The sequence below is a fragment of the Monodelphis domestica genome, chromosome 8, assembly GCF_027887165.1.
Source record: "Monodelphis domestica isolate mMonDom1 chromosome 8, mMonDom1.pri, whole genome shotgun sequence".
In the NCBI taxonomy this organism is placed as follows: Eukaryota; Metazoa; Chordata; class Mammalia; order Didelphimorphia; family Didelphidae; genus Monodelphis; species Monodelphis domestica.
The window spans coordinates 66597929-66622493 of NC_077234.1; the positions used below are offsets into that span (position 1 = coordinate 66597929).

At 36.5% G+C, this 24565-nt stretch overlaps 1 protein-coding gene across 1 annotated transcript in view; it reads right to left on the bottom strand.

The window, feature by feature from the left end:
- The window catches only part of SGPP2 (sphingosine-1-phosphate phosphatase 2), a 148604-nt gene that overhangs the window by 94214 nt on the left and 29825 nt on the right, over nt 1–24565 (bottom strand). Inside the window, exon 2 of the mRNA XM_007502205.3 lies at nt 2533–2691. Coding sequence (XP_007502267.1) covers nt 2533–2691 — 159 coding nt within the window. The remainder of the gene's footprint in view (nt 1–2532; nt 2692–24565) is intronic.

A 24565-nucleotide genomic window follows, 5' to 3' on the forward strand; every position in this document is an offset into this window, starting at 1 on the left:
TCAGTCTTGTACTTTTCAGCTAATGTCTTATGTCTGGGTGAGGAACTTGCAGCCTTCCTGTTATTAGCCAAAACTCTTTGATCCTGAAGACCCTCCTTTTTGGCTTTTCAACTGTTAGAGGTATTCAGTTCCCATGTACTCTTCTCTTGCATGGACTAATCAATCATTCAGCTCTACCCATCAAAAGTAAAGGTCTAGTAAAACCCTACATAACATTAAGTCACATATGTTCCCCAAGCAGAAATGATCTAGAAAGGTCCTTTTATAAACTCTATACTGTGATTGAGCTTTTCTTTGTCTTCCAGTTAGTTTGAAAGCCCCTCTAAGTTACAAGGCAAGACATGCCGGTTCTTCTTGGTGGTTGTTTGTTCTACATCTTTTGTTTTTGGAAGACTATCAATGACCTAACAGGGTAGATGTAAATGAGGAAGACTTGCACAGAGTCATCATCCTCAATCTCTCTTCCAGAATTATCAAAGTTCAGTGGCAAAACAAAAACAAGGATGAATAGTGATGGTCTGGGATGCAATGAATGATCATCCCAGCTTCTTTGATGTCTGATTAAACTCTAAGCACTCCATAGTGCCTGCTTCAGTTGTCTTTATGACCACTGGAAAAATTGTTCTCATTCATCCATTCTGCCAAGAAAAATCCTTCACATGCTTGTGACAGACATCCTCCTAACTAACTCACTGATAGGTTTGAGATCTATCAGATACCCTCAACCTAGTTTAGCCCATCTGCCAAACCAATTTGGCTGGGGTGTGACCCCTGTGCATTGCTACAGCTTCTTAGAACCACAGTTGAGAATTGGGTGACAGTTGGATACTAAAGGTGATTGAGCAGTCCTGAAAAGAGATTGGTAAGGCCTCCCACCAGAGGTGCTAGTCCTCCCAGAATATCCCATACACTCCTTAGTGTTCAACATAGGACACAGAGCATGTGGTAGGCATCTGATATTTGTTGAATAATTAAAGACACTAACAAGATGAAACTAATTGAAAAAACTAATTAGGGCCAATAGAGAGAAAACAATCTTATCACTCATTAGTTCATGCAGAAAATAGTCAATTCATCCTTTTAGGCAAGTAACCATCTTCCCACTATAAGGATGATATTAGAAATTGGGTCTTATTATATTAATTTAGAGATAAGAAGTAGAGAAGCTGGATTGAGGGAAAAATTGGAGTTTCAAACAGAGCTGAGTCAGAGTGTCAGTTTCAAATCTAATGGTTTTTCTGTGTGGCAATTGGTCTCTGGCAGTTGACAGAGTCACACACAGAAACTCTTGCTCTGAGGGTTTTCAGGAGGTAATACCTTTGTCTTCTCTCTATCTCACTGTCTGAGATAAAGACCTGCAGGAGTTAAGTGTTTTCTTTTTCCAACTTGGGAAACATTTTTTTTTAAAGTGTATCACTCAATAGAATAGAGAAAGCATGACACAAAGTAAATGAATGCTACTTAAACATATATACAGCCCTAAAATATCTCATATCATTTGTACCCATGATTAACTAGTGATACTGCTTCTTTTGTCTTTCCATGCTTTTCACTGACTGTACACCTCCTACAATGATCTCTCCCTCATCTGTGCCTGCTGGCTCCTCTGGCTTCCTTGAAGTCTCTTCCAAAATTTCATCTTCTGCAAGAAGACTTTCCTGAACCCTCTCAATTCTGTTATCTTCTCTCTGAACTCACACTAAGTTTACCTATATGTATACTTGTTTGCGCATTGGTTCCCTCAATAGTAATAGATAGTCAAACACTATTGACTATCTATTGCTTTCTTTATAGATTGTTTAACTCTGAGAAGACCAAAGAAACACTTGGTCTTTGGTTTGGACTCTTGAGTCTGCTAAGGCTCAGAGTCCTAACTTGATTCTTGTTGAAACTCAACCAGCTAGCCTTTGTTATTTTTATAACTTGAAGATGAATTAAGAATTATAAGGATAATAGTGTAGTTTATTGTAGAATAGGGAAAATTTGGGTTACTCAGATCAGGAAGGATCCGTGCAGCCTGTGGAATAGGAGAAGCAGTTCCTTGTGGAACCAAGTAGTTTTATTTGGGTGGAGTTAGAATTCTTTAGAGTTAGAAATCCTTTTATCTTTACATATTTCAATAAATATTTTATTTTTTATAACCAGAGTCTCTTTAGCATCATTGTGCCTGGCCCTAAAGAGAAGTTCATTTATGAGCTTCACTTCACTGATATAAACTGAAGAGATTTTGTTAGCACAGCAAGCAGAGTATCTAAATCTGTTTATAACCAATAAACAAATCCGTTGCTATATTAGTTTTTGTAAACTTGCTTTTATTTTTATACCACTCTATTGTCCTATTCACATATTGGGAAACACAAGTTACTCAATAGATTTTTTTTTAATAACAGAAACATGTGAAGTTGTATTTTTGAGCTTCTCATTTCTTTTTTCAGAGAAAACTAGGGAACAAAATATTAGTGGCTTAGTGACCCAGAGAGCATACAGCCAGTGGTATAATAAATACCAATAGATTATAATGATAATACTCACCACCCATGTAATTATCAACCTTCTGGTCACATAAGGGTCAATATTCCAGTAGGTGAATGGAAGGAAGGTAATGTAAAATATTTCTTCACCCAAAGCAGCTGAAAACTTGAATAGGTAGTAGAAGAAATAATTCTTCACAATATACTTCTGAGTGTGAGGCTGGAAAACAAAGTTTGAAAAGGCCTTATGAGTTTTCTGTTATAAAATGGCATTGTCTAAAGTAAAGAACCCCAAGTCTCCATGCCCCGTCTTCTCTCGACATCCTAAAGAGGCAATGGAGTTTTGTTTTGACAGTATCATCATTATTACTCACCACCATCATTATTATTTAATATTTATTGAGCAGTCTTCAGCTACATAAAGGATGTCCTCCTTTGTGGGATTAAATAACTAGACAAAATAAAAAAAGAAGAGAACACTAAAGCTGAGAAATATTTAAGAAACTAGTATTAACTGAGAAAGAAAGCCCTATGTAGGGTTCAATATCAATGTAATAGATTGAGGTCTCATGTTAGGTTATGTTATATTACATTACATGACAGGCTAGGTATTATATTGCTTTGTGATATTTATAGAGTCACTTTTCTTCTTGCATCAATATTGCCAACTTTAAAATGAGATTGGCAAGGCCAAAGTCTCTCAGAGTTCTTAAAAGAATGGCTGATCACAGGTGCAGATATGTTGCAATTACATGTATGAAACACTAAAAAACAACCACAAAACCACTTTATTTCCCACTTAGTTTCCTCCCCTCTTATCCTAACAGTTGATACATAAAATAATACATAAAATAAAATAAAATAATTAAGGCTTTCAGAAGATGAAAGAAATATTTAGTCTATATGAAAAGAAATTGTAAATATCACTTAACTACATAATAAGGAAAGAAAGACAAATGGTTTGGTTATTCTTGCTGGATAATAAAACTCCAAAGACAGTATTTCAGTACTTAAAAAAAAATAAGTTGGACAACACAAAGGGAAAGCAAAGAAAACCAATATTAACATAAGTCTGAGTTGTGGAAGACTATGCTATATATGCTTATATTTTAAGCTCTAACTGCTTTGCATATTAAGATTCTTAGAGTATTAGCTAATATCATTGCCCATCTGCTATTTATTTATTTTTAGAAAGAATATAGGCCAGTATGATGACATACCCTAAAATAAGAAAAGGAGTAAAATCATCTACATTTGCAAGTATAAACCTAGAATTATTGACCTAAAACTTTTATTTCCATACCAGAAAAACCATTACCAATCAATCAACCAATATGTATATATTAAGTTCCTTCTATACATCAGGCACTGTGCTAGGCACCAAAGATACAGATACCAAAAAGATATCAAAACATTTCATGCCCAAAGAAACATGTTTTGAAGATGAGGGAGGAAATAACATGTACATATAGAGTTACAGATAAAATAGACATAAGGTGATTTGGAGAGGAGGTAGTGAAGGGAGGTAGGATCAGGAAAACCCTCAAGTAAAAAAGATGGCACTCGAGCAAAACTTTGAAGAAAGTTGAGATTCTAAGGGGCAGAGGTGAAGAGGCATGGGGACAGGAAGTAGAGTACCATGTAAGACTAGATTCACTGGACAGTAGAGAATGTGAAGGGGAGTAATGTGGAATAGTGCTAGAAAGATGGATTGAGGCAAGTTAAGAAAGGCTTTAAATGTCAAACAGAGGCATAATATATTACCCTAGGGGTAACAGGGAGCCACTGGAGCTTACGGGAAAGGGAAATGACATGGCCAGACATGGACTGTGAGAATATCACTTTGACAGGTGTGTGGAAAACGGATTGAAAAAGAAAGATATACCTATCATCATTAATCATAAAATGTGCATATATCTAGAAAAAAAACTGGGTATCTAGGTCCTGGATAAGAGTAAGCAAGAAGTAATAAACTTAAGTTCGGTCACCTTAATCTGATCTTTATAGTAGTGTAATAGTATTAGCTTGATAGAGAGGAAGGAATGCACTAATCAATATTACCCAGGCTTCAAAAGGGTTTTACATCTGTCCTATAAGACCTGGTTACCAATATCTGGAAATATATTCTCTCAATAAGTATTCCCTAACAAACTATATTAGGAACCAATAAAATTACAAAACTATTTACTGTGGCCACTTAAAATTATAGAAAATTTTCAATAAAAAATAAACATGGTTTATTTAATTTTTCTTTATTTCTTTTATCGCCAAAATAAAATGGTGATTTCCCATTACAATTATGCTAAAGGTACAAAAATTTTATGAAAACTTTCTGTGATGATAGAAATTTAAAATACTCAACATGATCATCAGTCTTCTCACTAACTTTCTATGTTTGGCATTAAAGATGTGAGTACAAAATTTAAAGGAGAGTCAGACATCTGGCTTTATTTTTCTTATCATTAAAAGGATTTGTGCATTATTTTTTAACTAATAAATACTTCAGATAACTCTGTTGACATTTAATTTTGAAAGATTTTTTTGGAAAAGAGTTGTTTTCTGTCTGATTCTGCGCATTCAATCTTAAAAAACTAAGAAGCTTCCCTAGCTTCATTCTTTTGTTGATTGATATACTTGAGAATACACACCCAAGATCTGGGCAAGTACTCCTCAACTCTAGATTCAACAACAAGCTTAACTGTTAAATACATTTACCTTATGCCTAGAAGCAAAAACAAAATATATATATATTTTTTATTCTTTTTAAGCAAACAATTGGGTTCTGCTTTTTTTTTTAATCTAGTATTTAAATTGGCATGGATTTTTGCTAATTAATTTTTTAAAATCCAAGTCAAGTGTTTGCTGATATATATGGAAAAAAGGTTATCAACACCCAATTAAAATGAGCTTAATAATAGAAATTTAACCTATGAGAATTGATCACACAATAGCAAGGAGTTCAAAAGGACCTAGAAGATACATTGGTCAGTACCCCCTTGACTTAATTGTATAGGGGAAAGATGGTAGCCAAAGGTAACACTTGTTTAGAATATAAACTTATTTCTAAAATTTTAGGGAGAATCATGGGAGATTATAAACAGCATCTCCACCATAAAACAATGAGAAGCAATGAAGAATAAAAATCAGTTTGAAGAAAGTTTGGCAAAAGATATAAGTAAAATCACCTTGAGGTCATTTAGGAATGGAAGGACAACAAAGAAAAATGGACAAGAACTGCAAAGATTTGGGAGGGGGGATTTAAAGATATTATATTTTATCTATTACACGTAATTATTTTCTATGTACGTTTTCTGAAGTTATATGGTCCAAACTGTTTCTCTTTCTCCCTTCCTTCCCCTTTCCAGTGCTGGTAAGTAATTTGATCTGGGTTATACATGTATTATCATAAAAACCGCAAATATTTTTGTAACAAACAATGCTCCCGATCAATGGGGCCACCACACTTAGCCTCTAATAGGACATCCCAAAAAGACTCATAGAGGAAAATAGGCCTATGAGTGAAGAGAGCAAGAATGGGAAAAGTAGTTGGGCTTTGCTAAATATACATAAGGATAATAATGGCTGAAAGCAACATAAATATTAGGAAGTTTGTTATGGGACTGATTCAAAGGTATCTAAAAGGAGAAAAAATATCAGAGACTTAAAAAATTTTGGGACTTATTCATACTGAAAAAGGCAAATGATGTATGTTAATTTTCTCACATATATAAAGTTTTTATGAGGATAATTCATATATTCATTGAGCCCAACCTAGATAGAGCCATCAACAGAAAACAAGAAGGCTTTTGGCAAGGAATATTCTACTCCACACTACACTGAAATGTGTAAAGAATGTAAAGAGTACAATAAGCTTGTTAACTGATCCATCTGAGAAAACCAAGCAAATACTTTTGTATTTTTTCCCATCAATTTTAAAGTTTATATTTCATTAGGATGAATGTTGACCAAAAATATCTAAATAAATAGTTAAATGCAAGACTGAAAATTAAATTCCTATGAGATACCACTAAAAAGCAAACACATCCAACTATTATTACCTGATTAGCATGAGATATAAGGACACTTAACTTCCACCTTGCTGCCTAATTATTGTCATCTTCAACCCAAGAAGTAGAAAATGAAATCTATCCAGTTAAGCCTACGGTGTCTTTCAAAAGCTAAAAGGCATAGTGGACAGAGCAATTTAGTGTCCAAATTCACTTGGAGATAAAGTTAAACCCAAATATCAGAAGAGATGAGGTGTGTGTGTGTGTGTGTGTGTGTGTGTGTGTGTGTGTGTGTGTGTGTGTACACATTTAAGTATATACACAGGATGTGTTCATGGGATTTGAACTTTGATCTTACTACCTTCATGCCCAACTACCATGCCAGTAGGCATCAGTCCCAGTACTTGCTGGACAAGAATAAATAACCCTAATATTAAAGGCACTGGTAAGGGAATATTCTATTTTACTCACATATGAGCCTACTTGATATCTATTTATCTTCTCCGTCCCCCAGGCCCCAATCCATTCTTGCATTTTGCTTTCAGAGGTTAAATACAACTGTTGTTTCAATGGTTCTGTGTCCTATTTTCCTGACCCTATAGGCCATGTTGTTCAGGGGTTTTCTTGGCAAAGATTCTGGAGTGGTTTTACCATTTCCTTCTCCAGTAGTTTAAAACAAACAGAGATTGAGTGTCTGAAGTCAGAACTTGGGTCTTCCTGACTGCTCAGGAGGAGGCACTGATAAGTATCTCTGGACACTTTGACTCTGGAAAGAAGCCTAAGGGGTGAAGAGGCTGGAGGATCTGTTTTCTTCTGAGAAAGGGTACACTGCATTAGAATTATATCTATCTCCTTGAATATTGCTATCTAACTATTGTTATCTGATTATTTTTAGGTTCAAGTCACTGTCCTGGATACAAACCCATAAAGGGAGAAGAGTAACCTCAAGTTTATACCCCAAAGCTTGTCACCTTCCCAATACATTTTAACTACATAAAATACCATCACTAATAGTAAGTAGGTAGTGAAGGTGATCTAATTCACTATGAAACAGAAAAATTAAAGCCAATATAGACCATATGTTCTGTTTCCTTTTTTTGTCAACTACACAATAAGCTGACATTTCATTTTACAAGTCAGAAATAGTAACAGTGTAAGCTCAGAAAACATGGCACCTCCTCACACTAATCAAATGTTCATTCAGCCACCAAAGTGATTTCCCTAAAGTAGTGATTTAATAATGTCACCTCCCTACTCAGTATTCTTCAATGGCTCCCCATCTTCTCTAGGATCAAGTATGAACTCTTCTATTTGATGTTTAAACATCTTGACAAGTTGACCCCTTTCTACCATTTTAGCCTACTTCCATATCGCTTCCTTCCTCACACTCTGTGGCCCTGTTATATTCACTCACTTATTCTTCTACATAGATACTCCCATTTCCCATCTCTGAATCTTTCTTTTGGTTGTCCCCTGGGTCTAGAATGCATTCTTTCTTTATCAATCTTGGAATTCCTAGATTCTTCAAGCTTCAGCTCAGGATCATCTCCTACCTTTCCTGTTCCCCCAGACACCAATTTGTTGTGTCCAACTCTGATTTTCTGAGCAAAGGTACTGCAGTCCTTTACCATTTCCTTTACCACTTCTTTGACAGGTGAGAAAACAGGCAAATAGGGTTAAGTGATATGCCCAGAGTCACACAGCTAGTAAATGTCTAAGGCTAGATTTGAACTCAAGTGTTTCTGACTTCAGACTTGGTGCTCTCTCCAATTGTGCCATCTAACCATCAAGATGCCAATTTACTCTCTCTTAAATTCACTTTGTTTATATTTTATATTTATTATTTTGTTATTGTTGTTCATTCCTTTCGATTGTGTCCAACTATTCATGACCCTATTTAGGGTTTTCTTGGCAAAGATACTGGAGTGGCTTGTCATTTCCTTCTTCTGTTCAATTGATGGATGAGGAACCCGAGGCAAGCAGTGTCAAGAGACTTGCCCAGCACCACTTAGTAAATTAGTAGGTGTTTGAGGCTAGATTTGAACTTAGTTCTTCCTGATTCTGGACTGGGTACTCTATCCAATGTGCCACCTAGCTGCCCCACATTTACTATGTACATACTTGAATATACTCAAGTTATCTTTCCCCATTAGAATGTAAGTTCCTTGAAGGCAAGAATTGTTTCAGTTCTTGACATACTGGAAGTGCTCAGTAAATGTTTGTTGATAGATTGATTGACAAATCAGGAGCTATGGAAATTTCTCCTACACACACCCCAAGAACTGTGGCCTTCTGCCTTCTTAGTACAACTTGGGAGAGTGTTATTATATGTTACCAATTTGGAATGGCTAAATCAGGCTTCTACCATCTAATACCACTTAGTGCCTAGAGTCACAATATTGGCAACACCTGCTTTTATTCATTCACACACCAAATGGCATGTTTACATACATCATAATGATTTCTGGCATTTGTAAAATGCTTTTTCTCATCTAAATTGGAGATTTTACTGGTGAAGGAAATCCTATCAATGAAGATCAGTCTCTTCTTGACAATTTACAGTTGCCTAGAGCAACTCTCTAAGCTGAGATGAGTCTCTTGAAGAGCGCTGAAGGGGAAGTATATATCAGAAGGAAACCTAGAACTCAGATCATCCTGATTCTGAGATTCACTCTCATTTTATTTTATTTTATTTATTTATTTTTTAAACCCTTACCTTCCATCTTAGAATCAATACACGGTATTGGTCTGAACATAGAAGAGTGGTAAGGGCTAGGCAATGGGGGTTAAGTGACTTGCCCAAGGTCACATAGCTAGGAAGTGTCTGAGGTCACATTTGAACCCAGGACCTCCCATCTCTGGGTCTGACTCTCAATCCACTGAGTCACCCAGCTGCCCCCTCACTCTCATTTTAGTTTATCATGCTCAAGTCTGAAAAGCATTCTATAAACATTATCTCTTTTGATCCTCTTAAATGCCCACTGAGTTGGGTACTATTATTATCACTATTTTAAAGATGAGGAAACTGGGCTTAATCAAAATTATTCTTGATTAATAGAAATTAACATAATAATTAATACATTTTAACAATAAAATTAGTTTATTGATAATATAACTACTTGGGCATTTGTGAGGCACCTACTATGTGCTAGACAATTGTTTCAGGGACTGGAGACCAAAAAAAAAGTTTAAAGTTTGTCCCAGGGTGAGAAGTGTAGAATTACTTTCCCAGAGTTACACAGCTAGTATCTGAGACAGGATTTGAACCTGGGTCTTCCTGATTTCAATTACAGTCTTCTATATACTATACCAGCACAAAGCACATAAAGCTTTTTTTTTATATATATATGAAAAGGTCTACATGCTCTAAGATTGCACAAATGTATGTAGACCCCCCCCCAAAAAAAAAAAAAACTAGCTCTGACAAGATTTAAATGCTCCAGGCCTTTACATGGGCATGAATACCTTTGTTATGGCCAATCTTAAACAAAATGTAGTGAGAGTATGACATTAATTAGGAGTGTTACAGTTTAAGACTTGAGGGAGAACATATTAAAATCATTTTCTGATGGTGCAGTAGACAAGTCCCTCCCCGAACTCCCATGTCTATCTGCCAGGTTACTTTTAATTACCAGTCGGAGAAAGAATTTAGCCAATACTTTCCAACCTATGAGGAAAAAGAAATGATGATTACTTAGGAAGCTTAAGAAAGATTGACAGTGTCGCTTGAAGGGGGGAAGAGAAGCCCCAAGAACACGCAAGAGTTTCCCCTTTCATCTGAAAATCCAGATAGAATTACAATTTGGGTGTCCTAACTGACGTCTGCACAGTACTTTGGTGATTAAAATTTCAGGATGGCTAGACTGAAGGTCAATAAAATGGAAGGACAGCTCCTTTGAATAATGGAATCTGAAAGGAAGCTGCATGCCAATCACTTTCATCTGCTTAGCTAGCATTTGCCCAGATTCTTCATTCAGTGTCCAAACAGGAGGAGGCAGCCTCTGGTGGAATTTAACAGGTCTCTCCTATATTATTTACTAAGAGCAGTTAGTTGCCATCTTCTTACATTGACAGAATTTCAATGTCCTCATCAAAAGACATCAATTATAATTTCTCCACTCCTCAAAATGCCTGTTCTGGGGCCTGTCACTTCCCCAGTGACTGGATTTTCATCCTGTCTTTAGAAAAGACAAACAATTGCTATTATTAATTATGTCATTCTCCTCCTCCCCTAAACATTTTGGAATGGCAATCAATGGTGACACAATTTGCCAAATCCCAATCTATAGCTATGCCTGATACTCTGAGACAGACATTTTCCTATTTTGTAAACTAATCCTTTTAAATCACATTCTGACTGAAGTATGTGATGAAGACCTGCTTAGGAAGCAATATTAGCTAAAAGTATGAGAGGTGGGATTGGAAGTCAGACCTCCTCTCTTGATAAGATGGTGTAAGCTTAAAAATTAATATATAATAACTCCAAATATTATTAATAATAACTAAAATAAAAAGCTAGAGTAAAAAGGGAGCTAACTCAGCAGTGGTGGCCAGAGGAGAGAGAAAAAAGGGTGGAGCTACAGAACTTAAAAACAATACGCATAGGACCCCATGTGGATGAAGGGAAAAGGATTCTGGGAGATGAAGTCCAAGGGTTCAAGATTTTCTAATTACACATTGGTCAATTACTGGTCACTGTTCAGGAGGCCAGAAAAAAAGAGCATTTTTTTTAAGTGGGGGTCACTTATAGAAGTACCAAGGGGAACAGGAAGACAGAACAAAGAAGAGAAATGACTCCCAGTTTGGGGAATGGGATGGGAGAAGCCATTTGCCCTTCAAGTTCATGAAACATCTTAAGAACTTAAGTATTTTTCAAAACATTTTGGATTCACTAAAACCAGAAACACATTGAGCCAGACATTCTTCTACTTAACTGCTAAACCCTTGTGTATTCTGGCAGATTTGGGGTGCAGATGTTTCTGATTCATTTATATTAACTTATCAAAATGACATTTTGGAAGAGCTGCACGATGTTCAAGACAGAACCATGTAAGCCTAAGCATTTTAAGCCAGGAAGAGTTTTTCTTTTGTTTGATTTTTCAATCCTGTTTTGTTTTGTGCCAGCTACACTTGGGAAAGTAAATTCAATTTTATTTTAAGTGTGGAAGGATGGACTCATCAATTCCTAATTTTCTATAAGAAAATAATATTTAGAGCTATGAAAATGTAGAAAGTGATTTGTGCATAAAGGTTTTCACTCTTGATTATTGTTTTGTTCTGAGATTTAAAAACAAAACTCAAAACACACACAAGTAAAACTGAGGTCCAAGTAATTTGCCACTGAGATCAGGAAACCATTGCCCAAATGTTTTTCCAACTCCTATCAAGCTTCCTGAACCTTTAGCAAAAATGTGAGAATGTTTGGGTTTGTTTTTTTTTTTAATGTATTTGATACAGGGTCTGGATATCTTTGATTTAAGAATTCTCCTTAAATTCAAACAGCCAAACTAGATTTAGGGGAAAAAAGTTACAAAGGCAAGTTCTCCTGGTATTTCTTAGTCTTAATTCTAGTCTCTCACTTTTAAAACAATAATTATGACAACAATAACAGCATTTATGTAGTACCTTGAGGTCTGCATAACACTTTACATTTGACTCATATTAAGTCTATGAGGAAACTGAGGCTGAGAGAGATTACATGACAAGCCCAAGGTTACACATGTAACAAGTGTCTGAGGCAGGATTTGAACTCGGGTCTTCCTGACTCTAAGCCCTTTTACTTTAGCTGTGGACCAACTAGCTCTACTCTTTTCTTTTTCTGGAGACTACTGTCACAGTGTAGCGGTAAAATCAATGAACAGTAAAAATAAAGTGATATGGGTAGTTTCTGTATTTTCTTTTTGTTCATACTTAAAAAAAAAAACAAATCAGTGATGTAGATCCTTAGGTTAAAGGCCTAAGGTCACAGCCTTAAATGGCTTTTTGTTAGAAGAATTTATACTGGGACAGCTAAGTAGTCCAGTGAATAGCTGAAATTAGGAGGATCTGGGTTCAAATCTGACATTAGATACTTCCTAACTATGTGACCCTAGTTAAGTTACTTCACCCCAACTGCCTAGCATTTCCTGCTCTTCTGCCTTGGAACCAATACTTAATATCGATTCTGAGACAGAAAGTAAGGGTTTTAAAAATAAAAATTTAATTTAATTAAAAAAACTTGATACTGAGACAGAATGCAAGAGTTTTATAATAATAACAACAAAAAAGAAAGAAGAATATATACCAAAAGCTCCTGGTCTTCACCACCCAGAACCCAATGGGCCAATCCAATTTGCCCATGGTTCCTATTTCATATTTAGAATAAAAGCGTGAAGCCTTGTGAGTCTCCATAGGCCCTCAATAGGGATAAATTAAACAGTTCAGGGGCTTGACTTTGCAATGTGGGATCAGATGATACACTCATTTAGCAGGAAACCACATGAACAAAAACAATTTGATGAAACCCAGAGAATGCAAGTACTTACATGATTCACATGGTGCTGTAGGATGAGCAACAAGCTCACCAGAATAAATAGATGGTAGAGCACCAGTTCTGAAGACAAGAGGTCCTGGGTTCAAATCTAACCTCAGACACTTCCAAGATGTATGACCCAGGGCACGTCTCTTAATCCCAATTGCCTAGCCCTTACTGCTCTTCTGCCTTAAAAATCAATACTTTGTTTTGATTCTAAGATAGAAGGTAAAGGTTAAAAAAGGGAAGAGAGATGTAAAACCCAGAGGAATTGCAAGTCTGTTATGGGAGAGGGATTGAGAGAGGGGAGGGAAAGAACATGAATCTTGTAACCATAGAAAAATATTCTAAATTAATAAATAAAATAAAACTTTCCAAAACTGAAAGGGGGGGCAGCTTGTTTACAGGTATGCTCAGATACGACAGAGGACATCGCATCTCTGTAGTCTTGAATACTTTCAGATCCTCATCAGTAAAGTAAGACTATGTCAAGCTAACAAGCATTTATTAAGCACCTATTATTTATTGAGCACTATAGTAAACACTGGGGACATAAAAAATATCAAAAGACCACCCCTGCTCTCAAAGAACTCACTGTCTAATGTTAGTTAATTTTACACATATACTCAGTGCCTTTAAAAAAAATGGATGGGTCTGCTACATTCCAATAGAAAAAAAAGAGGGAAAAAATGGAAAGAGAAGACAGTGATTTGTAGAATTTTTTAGAAATTAACTTCAATATTTTCCTTTTAAAAAAAACTTCACCTTATAGTCTTAGAATTGATACTGAGTAGAAGAGTGGCAATTGGGATTAAGTGACTTACCCAGGGTTGCATAGCTATGAAGTGTCTGAGGCCACATTTGAACCTAGGTTCTCCCAACTCCATAACTGGCATTCTATCCACTGTGCTATCTAGTGCTTCTTGCTTCTAGTGATTTATTTTAAAGAGTAGGATCAGAGATAAAGCAAAAACCATATTAGGTTCCTAGTATTCCTAATTGTTACTTGGCCAAACATATTCACCACTGCTGTGGCCAATGTCTTGCACAGAGTCCAAAAGAACTAGAGATAATGAGATTCTCCAGTCTCCTGTTTGAGGATAACCATTGTGTTCCTGACTCTGTTTATGTGTACTAGCTGTCCCTCATGCCTTGTCATATTGAATGCTTCCTTTTTCATCTCCTCCTCTTAGCTTCTTTGGCTTCTTTCAAGATTCAGCTCGAACTCTACCTTTTCCAAGAAGCCTTTTGCTCTCTCCCTTTTCTCTGCAATAGTAATTCCTGATATTAACTTCCAACCATCATGTAAATATATATATATATATATATATATATATATATAACATTTACATGTTTATATGTCTCCACCTTTATAATATGAGTTCCTCCTTAAGGGCAAGGACAATAATTTTTTATTTTCTTTTAATCCTCAACATTTAACACAATGCTTGGTACATAATAGGCATTTAATAAATGTTTGTTGATTGACTGATTGCATCTGATCCTAGAATACTATAGGGACTCCTCAGTGAGATCCATGGCCACTACGAATGGCTAACCTTATAATCGACCTAGTAAAAACCAAGTGGGTGAAGAATGGATATTGGTCCAAGTGAATGGGCAGCCCATTGATTTAGTCCATCAGGATATGTACCTGAGATAGACAGAATAGACAAAGAGCTGGGATGAGAATTTCATTGGAAGAAGAGGACAGTGTGAAGATTGGATTTAGCTATCTCCTGATTTGTAACAATGAAGATGCTTATTCTAACAAAATCAGGGATGTCTTGGGAACTTTGCATTACTCTACCCTACTTTGTCTAACAAAATCGGGAATGTCTATAACCATGCTTGAGGATTGAGTTTTAAGAGGGTGTCCTTTGATATAGAAATTGACAAATCAGAAACAGCTAACAGACCCCCGGGCTGTCCTAAGTCAAGCTTAGGCTATCATTGGTGCAGAGGAGACGCAGGAAAGTGAGGTAGAATCATCTAGCTTTTTTCGCAGGGCTTGCTCTTGTTGGTCTCTTTTCCTGGAGAGGTGGCTCTGGCTGACAGCGTGCTAAGCGTTCCAACATCTTGGCATGGCGGTAGCTATTTGTCTGGGTTTTGGCAGTGAGTTTGCCCTTGAGCTAATTCAGGTTCAGGCATCTTCTTGGCTGAGCCTTCTTGAAGTTCAGGCTGATTCCTTACACCTTTACTCTCCAAAACTTTATCTTCCTAGAGTCTCTAATCTTCCCCCCGGCACAAGCCAGATGGGAGAAATCCTACATCCTTTCCTTCTCCCTTCTTCTTAATTTCTTTCCACTATATTAATTAAATCACCATAAATTTCAAGCTGACTTTGGTATTTTTTTTTATTTGGGATATCCCAGGGCAACCAATAATTAATATAGTTTAGATCACAATGCTAAAATTATCCTTTACAACAGTAGAAAGATAGACTATAAGGCCCTTAAAGGGACTGATTTTTCATCATCTATCTGTAGATCTTAGCATCATCTAATGAACGCTTGATGAGTGGTTGGATAACATTTGGGAAACTATATATGTGTCAAGGGTCTTAAAGTCTTCTGTATAGCAAGAGTCCTTTGTTAAATAAACCTCTAATGTTCTTTCTAATGATGCCAAATGCCTACAAATCAAGGCATGCCATGATGTCAAAGGAATCAAAATTGCGGTAGATGGAGACAAAGGTAGATTCTCAGAATTGAAAGGCTCTCAAGGATCATCTAGTTTAACCTAGAGCTGAATAGGAATCTCCTTTTATAATTTCTTTGATAAGTGGTCATCTAGCCTCCAGTGATGGAGAATTCACTACCTTTTAAAAACAGACCCCAGTAAATTATGGAGGCAAAACCTGCCATTGTAAAATTCACCTAGTTTTTCTCCCTTTTGTCAATCAAAATCACACAAGGCCCTGGTAGAGAATAAAGCATTAATTCCTCTCTGTCTCTTGCTGAGAGGAAATTGTGATTGTAGGTGGAAGTCAGACATTTTGCAAGCATGTCAATATTCCTCATTTCATGCTTAGTTTTAAGCTTTGCCTGCTGATGAGTTTTACTCTTCTGAGTATTGAGGCTAAAAGTTTTAGTGACTGGACCAAGGTCATCTAGCTAGTGTGAGGCAGAATTCACACTCAGGTCTGCTTGACTCTATATCCAACACTCTATCTACTTAGGTATGTGAATATCAGAGAATATTGGCTGAAAAGAGTGTGTACTGGTGTGAATAATATACTTTAGGACAAAAAAAAAAGAATTAAATAAGTAAACTATTCATTACCCTTTACAGCACAATTTCAAAACAGGTATTCCAACATGGTAAAAATATTTAAGAGCCCTACAAAACTAAATGGACCTGCAGCCTTGATGAGGAATGGAAAGAAACCAAATTATACAATCTGACTAAGGTTATTTAGCCTCCTCGGGAGTAAGAGGTTCAAGAATCAGGGAGAACACAGAATCAACTTAGGGCCATTTGGGAAAGGATTTGGAGGCCAGAAAGAAAGAAAATTGGTTGGAGGATTCATATTACAAATTGGAGAATGGCAGATGCTATCTACGCATGTAAAACTAATCTGGTTCAACAAACTGGAGACCACGGCTGCAATTCTAAAGGACTCAAGGCATTAAACACAAAGGCAAGCTTTCAGTGGTCTGTAGTCATTAGTTACATGGATGCCCAGATTAAAATCATTGCTTCAATGTAACTTGCCTGTTCTGTTAGAGACAAAATATCAAAAACTGGTAACAATTCTTACTTTTCGACCTAAACTTAAAAAAAAAAGATTAATGAAATAAAAAACAATGACAACGTACACAAAACAATGGCGTCTCTCTCAGAAATTCCAAGTTGAGGTTGGAATTTAGGAACCAGATTTTTTAAATATATAAAAGACTGTATGTTCAGCTCTGGCCATGTTTAAGCAGCATGACTAGGAGGGGCTATATAGTTTCCTTTAGCTAAAAAAGAATCAGAGACGATCCTTAGTCCTAAAGATAAAATTCTCTTTTAAAATTCCTCTTAACATTTCCAAGCAACCAGTGCTTATTTTTGGTCTTACCCTTGCCCGAATGTTGTATTTTGTAAGCAAATATCAATTATTCATTCATCATAGGTCATCTTATCTTTTCATAACTTCATACATAATAGATACCAAGGATTCATCTTTGCTAAAAAATACAGCATACAAGAGACTGATATGAAAGCAGCAATTTTAGCTTCATATATGAGATTTCTCATATGTCACTTTCTTTCCTCTAAGTGACACAATAGTAAATCACCTTGATTACCATTGCAACCCCCTCTGGAGATTAAAAACAAACAAACAGAGTAAAATAAGTGGTAATGGCAACTTGGATGGCTGGGGGTGGAGGGAGGATTGAAATGCATTTAACCATGAAAGCTTTAAAAAAAAAAAGTTTGTCTTCCATCAGTTCTTTGATTCCTTAAAGCTAACAGTTTGCTGACAGTCCCAGAAGGGATAATTTTGCTATTGTCGTCACACACAACCCACATTTTGGCCAGAAAGGCAATGTTGGTTCTGTGCCCTCTCAAGGAAGCTCTACTTCACAGTTGTGAATCATTTTCATCCTTCCAGAGCTGCAAGGCTGAGAAATCCAGTATTCAAATTTATTTTTTTCTATCCACGAACAAACAGCTGTCACTTTCATGCCCTGGTGTCACAAGTACTCGTTGCCAGTCGCCAGGAGTCCTGTCCTTCATGTGTCTTCCCTCTTCATCTGGTCTCATCATGGGAACTCTGTAGTTCGTCCAATATGGAGAAGGCTATGTTTGAATCCAAAAATTTAGTTAGCATATGCTCCAGAAACTTACTCATGTTGTGTGTGCACGAATGTAAATTCATAAGGCTCTTAGTTCCCACCAAGCGCTCTAGAGTTTTCTTGGTAGGCTGAGGCAAACTCTTTACTTCTAATAAATTACTATTATTTTTATTATTATGTTCCTCTAGCACAAGACTTCTAACTCTCAACAATGTACGATTTGATAGCCAGGACATTTATAATAATCTATTATTTTCAGTTTCTTTAAGAACCACCTAAATTGAAGACAAAGCAAAAAATCTGAGAGCCAACAGTGACTTTGGAAATCATATAGCCTGGGTTTTTTAAACCTGGGATCCATGAACTCCTATAGATTTCAGAGGGTATGTGAATTTCTAAAAAGTATTTTGATAATTCTACTTTTTTTTTTAACAGGCAGTTGGGTAGCACAATGGACAGAGTACTGGACCCAGAATCAGGAAGACCTGATCTGGCCTTAGAAACTTATTAGTTGTGTGACTCTTGGAGAGTCACTTAAATACTATTCACTTCAGGGTTCACTCATCCATAAAATGAGAATAAATAAAAACACCTACTTCTCAGGGCAGTTGTAAGAATTAAATGAGATAATAATTGAAAAGTGGCTAGCATAGTACTTGGCACGTAATAAATGTTATAAATGTTAGTTATCATCATTATTATGATGATTAGTACTTTAATTTTACTTTTAAAATTCAATTTTATTTTAACTTTAATTTTAAATTCTCTTTTTAAAATTCAATTTTATTTTAACTTTAATTCTAAATCTCTATCTTCCCCCTTTCTCACTCACTGAGAAATCAAGAAAAACAAAACTTATTACAAATGTATATAGAGAAAGACATAAGCAAAGCAAATTTCTGGCATTAGCTAAGTTGGGACAAGGGCTGTATTTCAATATATTTGGTTTCTTTTGTAGTCCTATGTATTTTATTTTATACATTTAAAAACATTATTTTGAAAAGGGGTCCATAGGTTTTACCAGAATGCCAAAGAAATCATGAAATAAGGTTAAGGATCTCTAATCTAGCTGTACCCCTTCATTTTACAGATGAGGAAATGTAGGCCCTGAAACACAATGTAGGAAGAATGGAAAGAGTCTTGGAGTCAGGAAGGCTCTGGGTTCAAAACCTGTTTCTGATAGTGCCATGACCATGGATAAGTACCTCAGTTTCCTCATCTATAAAATAAAAATAATAATACTTGTACTAATTACCTTAAGGATAAGGATCAAATGAGAAAAGGTCTATAAAGCACTTTGCAAACATTATCATGTTCTACAAATCCTTCATTATAAATAATGCCAAGGTCAAGCAGAACATAACAGAAGCTGTTCAGGTTGAAAGTACATCTGTGCCAATTCTCTTTGCTCCAACAGTCCTTGGTTTCTCTAAGGGTTTTAGCTAGTCTGCCAGGGCCACATACTTCTTTAATTTTTGCCTGTATTCAGGAGCCTCAGAAAGGATTTCCTTTCCCTGAGCTTGAAGGGCCTTTTCATAGCCATGCTGCTTCAGACAGTCTCCTCAAAAGGCAGTGGGGATTGGACTGAACTTCCTGCATTTCAGCCAGGATCAGCTTTCTCTGGAGTCCAAGCCCTGATGAAGAGATATTGAATGGTGGCCAGACAGTCAGCTACAGTGGTGTCTAAAGGAATGGCTCAGCTTTCCTCCAATTCTCATAGGGGTAACAAACTCACCAACTATTCCTCTATTTTTAGTCTGCTGTAAAGATAAATGTGGAGATATTTATGAAGGTTCCCATTTTATTTTAACAGAGATATTATCTGTAGAACTTGCTACTCCCAAGAGAAAAGCTGGTCATTTTAAAAAAAACTATAAACATATTCTGAGGATGAGTAAGTTATGTTTAAATCCACTTTAGAAACAAGGACACATGCTTTTCAACTCATGTGATATCTTCCCTTCCCTCCTCTCACCCAAGGACTTAGATCTATTCTCCCTTATTAATAAAAGGAAACACACTCTAAAATAAGACTTCTTAACTTGGGGTATAAGAACTTAAAAAAACTTTTAATAACTCCAGTTCAATATAACCAGGACTTTATAACCCTGTATATTTTAGTTTATGCATCGAAAAACATTATCCCAAGAGAGAGGTCCCAGACTAGGAAAGGAGATATGAAATAAAAAATGTTAAGATCTCCAGCTCTTAAAGCAGACCATGTAAGGCAGAGCAAAGCTAAGAGACTGGTTGATGTTTATAATTTTTTTAAATGTTCAATGAAGCTAGTCCCCCAGTCCAATATTATTTCCCCTAGGCCAAGGGTGATGATGTCATATAATCCTGTCATGTCTGTTGCTTAGCAGATAACCTGAAAGATTTGGCCCAAAGGTCACAAAGGCACCCACACCAAAACCATATGGTTTTAGCTCTCTCAGCACATCAAAATAACTTTTACTCATTTATTAGATCAGAGAGAGGCAAGGGAGCAGTGTCATACATGATCAGAGGTTTTTCCTAAGTGACTAGCATGGCTATCAAAGTATTCACCATCAATAGCATCATAGGTAAGTTATTTATAACTTTAAAAAAGGTCACGAACAAAATGAATTAATCACTGTAGAAGGTACCCTTTCTCCCACTTCTTTTAGACCTGTCAGCTCCATTATCTTTCCCAAGAAAACCCCAAATTGGGTCAAGAGGAGTTAGACAAGGCAGAAATAGCTGAACAATAACAACAAAAATGATCATGCCACCTTACAGTTCTCAAAAATGACAATAAACAAGCATCCCTCATAAAAATGGTGGCAGTTTATTCATCTTTGTTGCAGAGGACAGAATTGAGAAATTCTACAACAAATGGCAGGCTCCACCAAACTAAGTCAACACATATCCTTATACCCAGTGATTTCACTAGGGAAGGAGATAAGCAGGGGAGGGGAGAAGAAAAAAATATCAAAAATGACATCAGGAAATACAGGGCAGAAAAGATCAAAGAAGGTTTTTTATTCTGTGAAAAGGGCCTGTAAAAATAAACGAAAGCCTCACAATTGTAAAGGCACTGATACCTGACTCAAGAAAGCATAGGAAGTAGTAGCATTACACACAAAGAGAAACCAACACTATCTAAACAGACAGAAAACAATTTGGTTGCTGATGTAGCAGTCATTTATACCCTGATTGGAGCAAAGGTCAAAGTAAATACCAAATTAGAAGAAAGGGGAAAATGAAGAAGGTTACCTTGGGTACCATGATAGCAGCTCCAATCTGACCTGTTTAAATAGACTGTTGACTTGGAAAAAAGAGAAGTAAACAACACTCTCAGCATTCCCTTGAAAAATTTAACTCATGCAAAACAGATCCAGCAACAAGAAGGATGAAATGTAATAAACTGCTATGATCTCCTTCCCAAGAAGGGAGGCAATATCCAAAGACAACACCATGTATGTTATTGTTGTTGAGTCATGGCCAACTCTTTGTATCCCCATTTGGGTTTTTCTTGGAAAAGATACATTCTGAGGTAATTTGCCATTTCCTCCTCCAGTTCAATTTGACAGGTGAGGAAACTGAGGCAAGCAGGTTTAAGTGGATTGCCCAATCTTACTTCTTTTAAGTGTCTGAGGCCAGATTTGAACTGAGGAAGTCCTGACCTCAGGCCCAGTACCTTTTCCACTGCCTCATCTCACTGCTCTCATGCTTATTTACCAAAGACCAGAGAAGAAAAGGACCAAAGAATAAGAATACTATCACCTCACCAAAAGAAAAATGGGTGGAAAATGAGGCTGTGATTCTCTTAGGGTGAGATCAAACCAAACCAAATCCATCCCAGAGCATCTGTAGGTAAAATTGGAATTAAAACAAACAGAAGTGAGCAGAAACAACTGAGCCAGCATTTTTGTGATGATTTACTCTTGTCAGCAATGGTAACAAAAGCCCTATATTTTATTGTCTCAGGACTCAAAGTATTATTTGAGGAACTAGTGAGAGCAATTAAGAAGATAAAGTCCATAAAACTGCCTGGACTAGTCAAATATTTACCCAAGAAATTCATGCTAGAAGTAACACCTTCTTCATTCATTCCACTTCCTGTACAACCCTTGACACCCCAGTCCTTACTATTCTTTACAGAACATTCCATCTCCATTCTCAGTGCATTTTCACATGTTGTCACCCCATATCTGGACCCTTCTTTCTCCATGTCTCCCTCTTCTTGACTTCTTTTAAGTCTCAGCTAAAATGCTCCCTTCTGCATGAAATCTTTCCTTGTCCTTCTTAATATCAGTGTCATCCCTCTAAGGTAATCAATGCATCACACCTTTACAGTCAAGATACAGATGAAGTATATAACATATCTTACTCTAAATAATAGACATTATACATAATTATATAATATATACATATACATACATACATACATCTTGTTTGCATGTTGTTGAATTGTTAACTCCTTGATGGCCGAGACTATTTTTGCCTTTCTATCCCTGGCACTTAGCACAATGCTAGGATAATAATGGGTACTTAATAAATGTATGTGGACTGACTTGTTTGACAGGTTTAAAAGCATAAGGCCATGTCTGAATTCACAGAATTAAAGGGCTAGAATGGCATTTCTTTTAATACATATTAAATAGATCTAAATGTAAATAGGATTATTTATAATAAATATATTTTTACCCAGATGAGGTTCTCTCTTAGTTTTTTTTTTAAATAGCTAAGACAGTGGTGGTGAAACTTTTAGAGACCAAGTGCCCATATTGCCCCCTCATGCTTCCGCTTACCCCAGACAGAGGAGGGAGAATGTACTCCCATTGGGCTGCTGGATAGAAGTGATATGAGAAATGGAAAAGGGGAAGGAAGCAGTCCCCTCTGGCCCACATGCCATAGATTTGCCAACAAGGATCTAGGATATGTTTCACAACTTCCCTCTGTAATCTAATTCCAAAGATAGATAATCATTATTGTCAGAAAACTGTGTCATAAAATCCACGTGCTCCATAATGCAATTTAAACCCATATTCTCTCCCCATTGAGGATAGAAAACAGTGGGCGACAAAGAAAAGAAAGGGAAAAAAAGAAAAGGAGTTCTTCACTCACTGGATGACTTGTTGTCAACTGTGTATTGCTTGGAATACTGCTTCATTACAAATCAACAAAAGAGCACAACAGATTACAGATACTATCATTTCACAAATTAGCAAAAAAATAATATGAAGAAAAGACTACAGAAAACTTAGCTTGAGACCAAACTAAAGCAAATCACTACCAAGGAACTGATACATGAAACTGGGACAACAAATTTATGTAGAATGGAACAGATTTGACTGCATTGGTGATTTACTGGGAAGCCAGGTGTTTTAAATACCAGCGGATAGAGCACTGGACTTGGAGTTAGGATAACTGGAATCCAAATCCTGCCTCAGATACTTATTAGCTGTGTCTTCTTGGCCAAGTCATTTAACCTCTGTCTACCTCAGTTTCTTTATCTAAAAAAGGGGGCTAATAATAGCACCTGCTACCCAGGACTATTGTGAGTAGCAAATGAAATAATATTTGTAAAGTATTTTGCAAACCTTAAAGTACAAATTAATTCTGACTGTTATTATCCTCAACCATAGTGAAACTATACCACTGGAACACCAACACCTCAGTAGACAAAATAATAAATATGAAGAATGGAAAATGCTAATCATGCTTGAAACTGACCACAAAGGTTGCCTTCATCCCTATAGATCCCCCCTTCTGGAATGTTCCCTACTAACCCAACCCAAATTTCTAACTTTTAGCCCAAAAGTCTTATTTCTCTATTAATTTGGGCTCAGAATCAGGCTCACCCATCCAGGCTCCCAAACCAGGGCATAGGACAAATGTTATCACAAGAAACATAAAGCTTGGAGCAGGAAGCTATTATTCAGGAAAGTCACAGTCAAGAGCTTAAGATCCATGCTAAGCAGAAGCAAGGTCATGCATTGTCCAGAGAGAGGGCTGTCACACATCATCAGAATCCTTCAGGCAGAAGTAATATCTTGCATGAGCCATTTTGGAGAACGTTACTCTATTAATAGATTCTGAAGCAATTCTGAAGGGTTTATCCTTAAAATCCCAGGACGACTCAGGTGTGTTACCACTTTTATTTCAGGTTTAGTGTTCATTCCATTCCCTCCACCCCCCAAAAGTTTCCATTATCTACATCAAAGGGCACAACTGTATGCTTTAGACTGACTGGAGATTTCATAGAGATGTCTGTGCCCTTAAAATAGTTTATGTTATTGGATTTAGATTGCCTCCTGCTCTAAAAGAATGCTTTCTTTTCTTAAAAAAAAATGTCTTTTATTGATCTACAGATTAAAGCTATCTCACAAAGATCAGTAGCAGATTTGTCTACTCAACAGGTAAATGGGAAGTCTCTAGTGGAGGAGGCTGAAGAAGCTGTGCTAACTTTTTGGGGTGAAATGTTATTTAAAATATTTTACTTAATCCACAAGAAAAAGCTGGCAACATTTTTGCTTAGGTCTCAAATATAGCTGGTGTCTGAATCCAGTTTCTTTCTCTGTATTTGCCCTTGTTTCTACTACAGTTCCCTTCTAATGTCTTCCTATGTTGTAGAGGTGACCTTAGGTCCTTAAGGGTTAGGTCAGAGAGGCAGCTACATAGTACAGTTACATAGAGCACCAGGCCTGGAATCTAGAGGACCTGGGTTCGAATCTAACCTCAGACATGTCCTAGGCAGCTCATTTAACCCCAATTGCCTAGCCCTTACCTTTCTTCTGCCTTAAAATCTAAACTTAATAT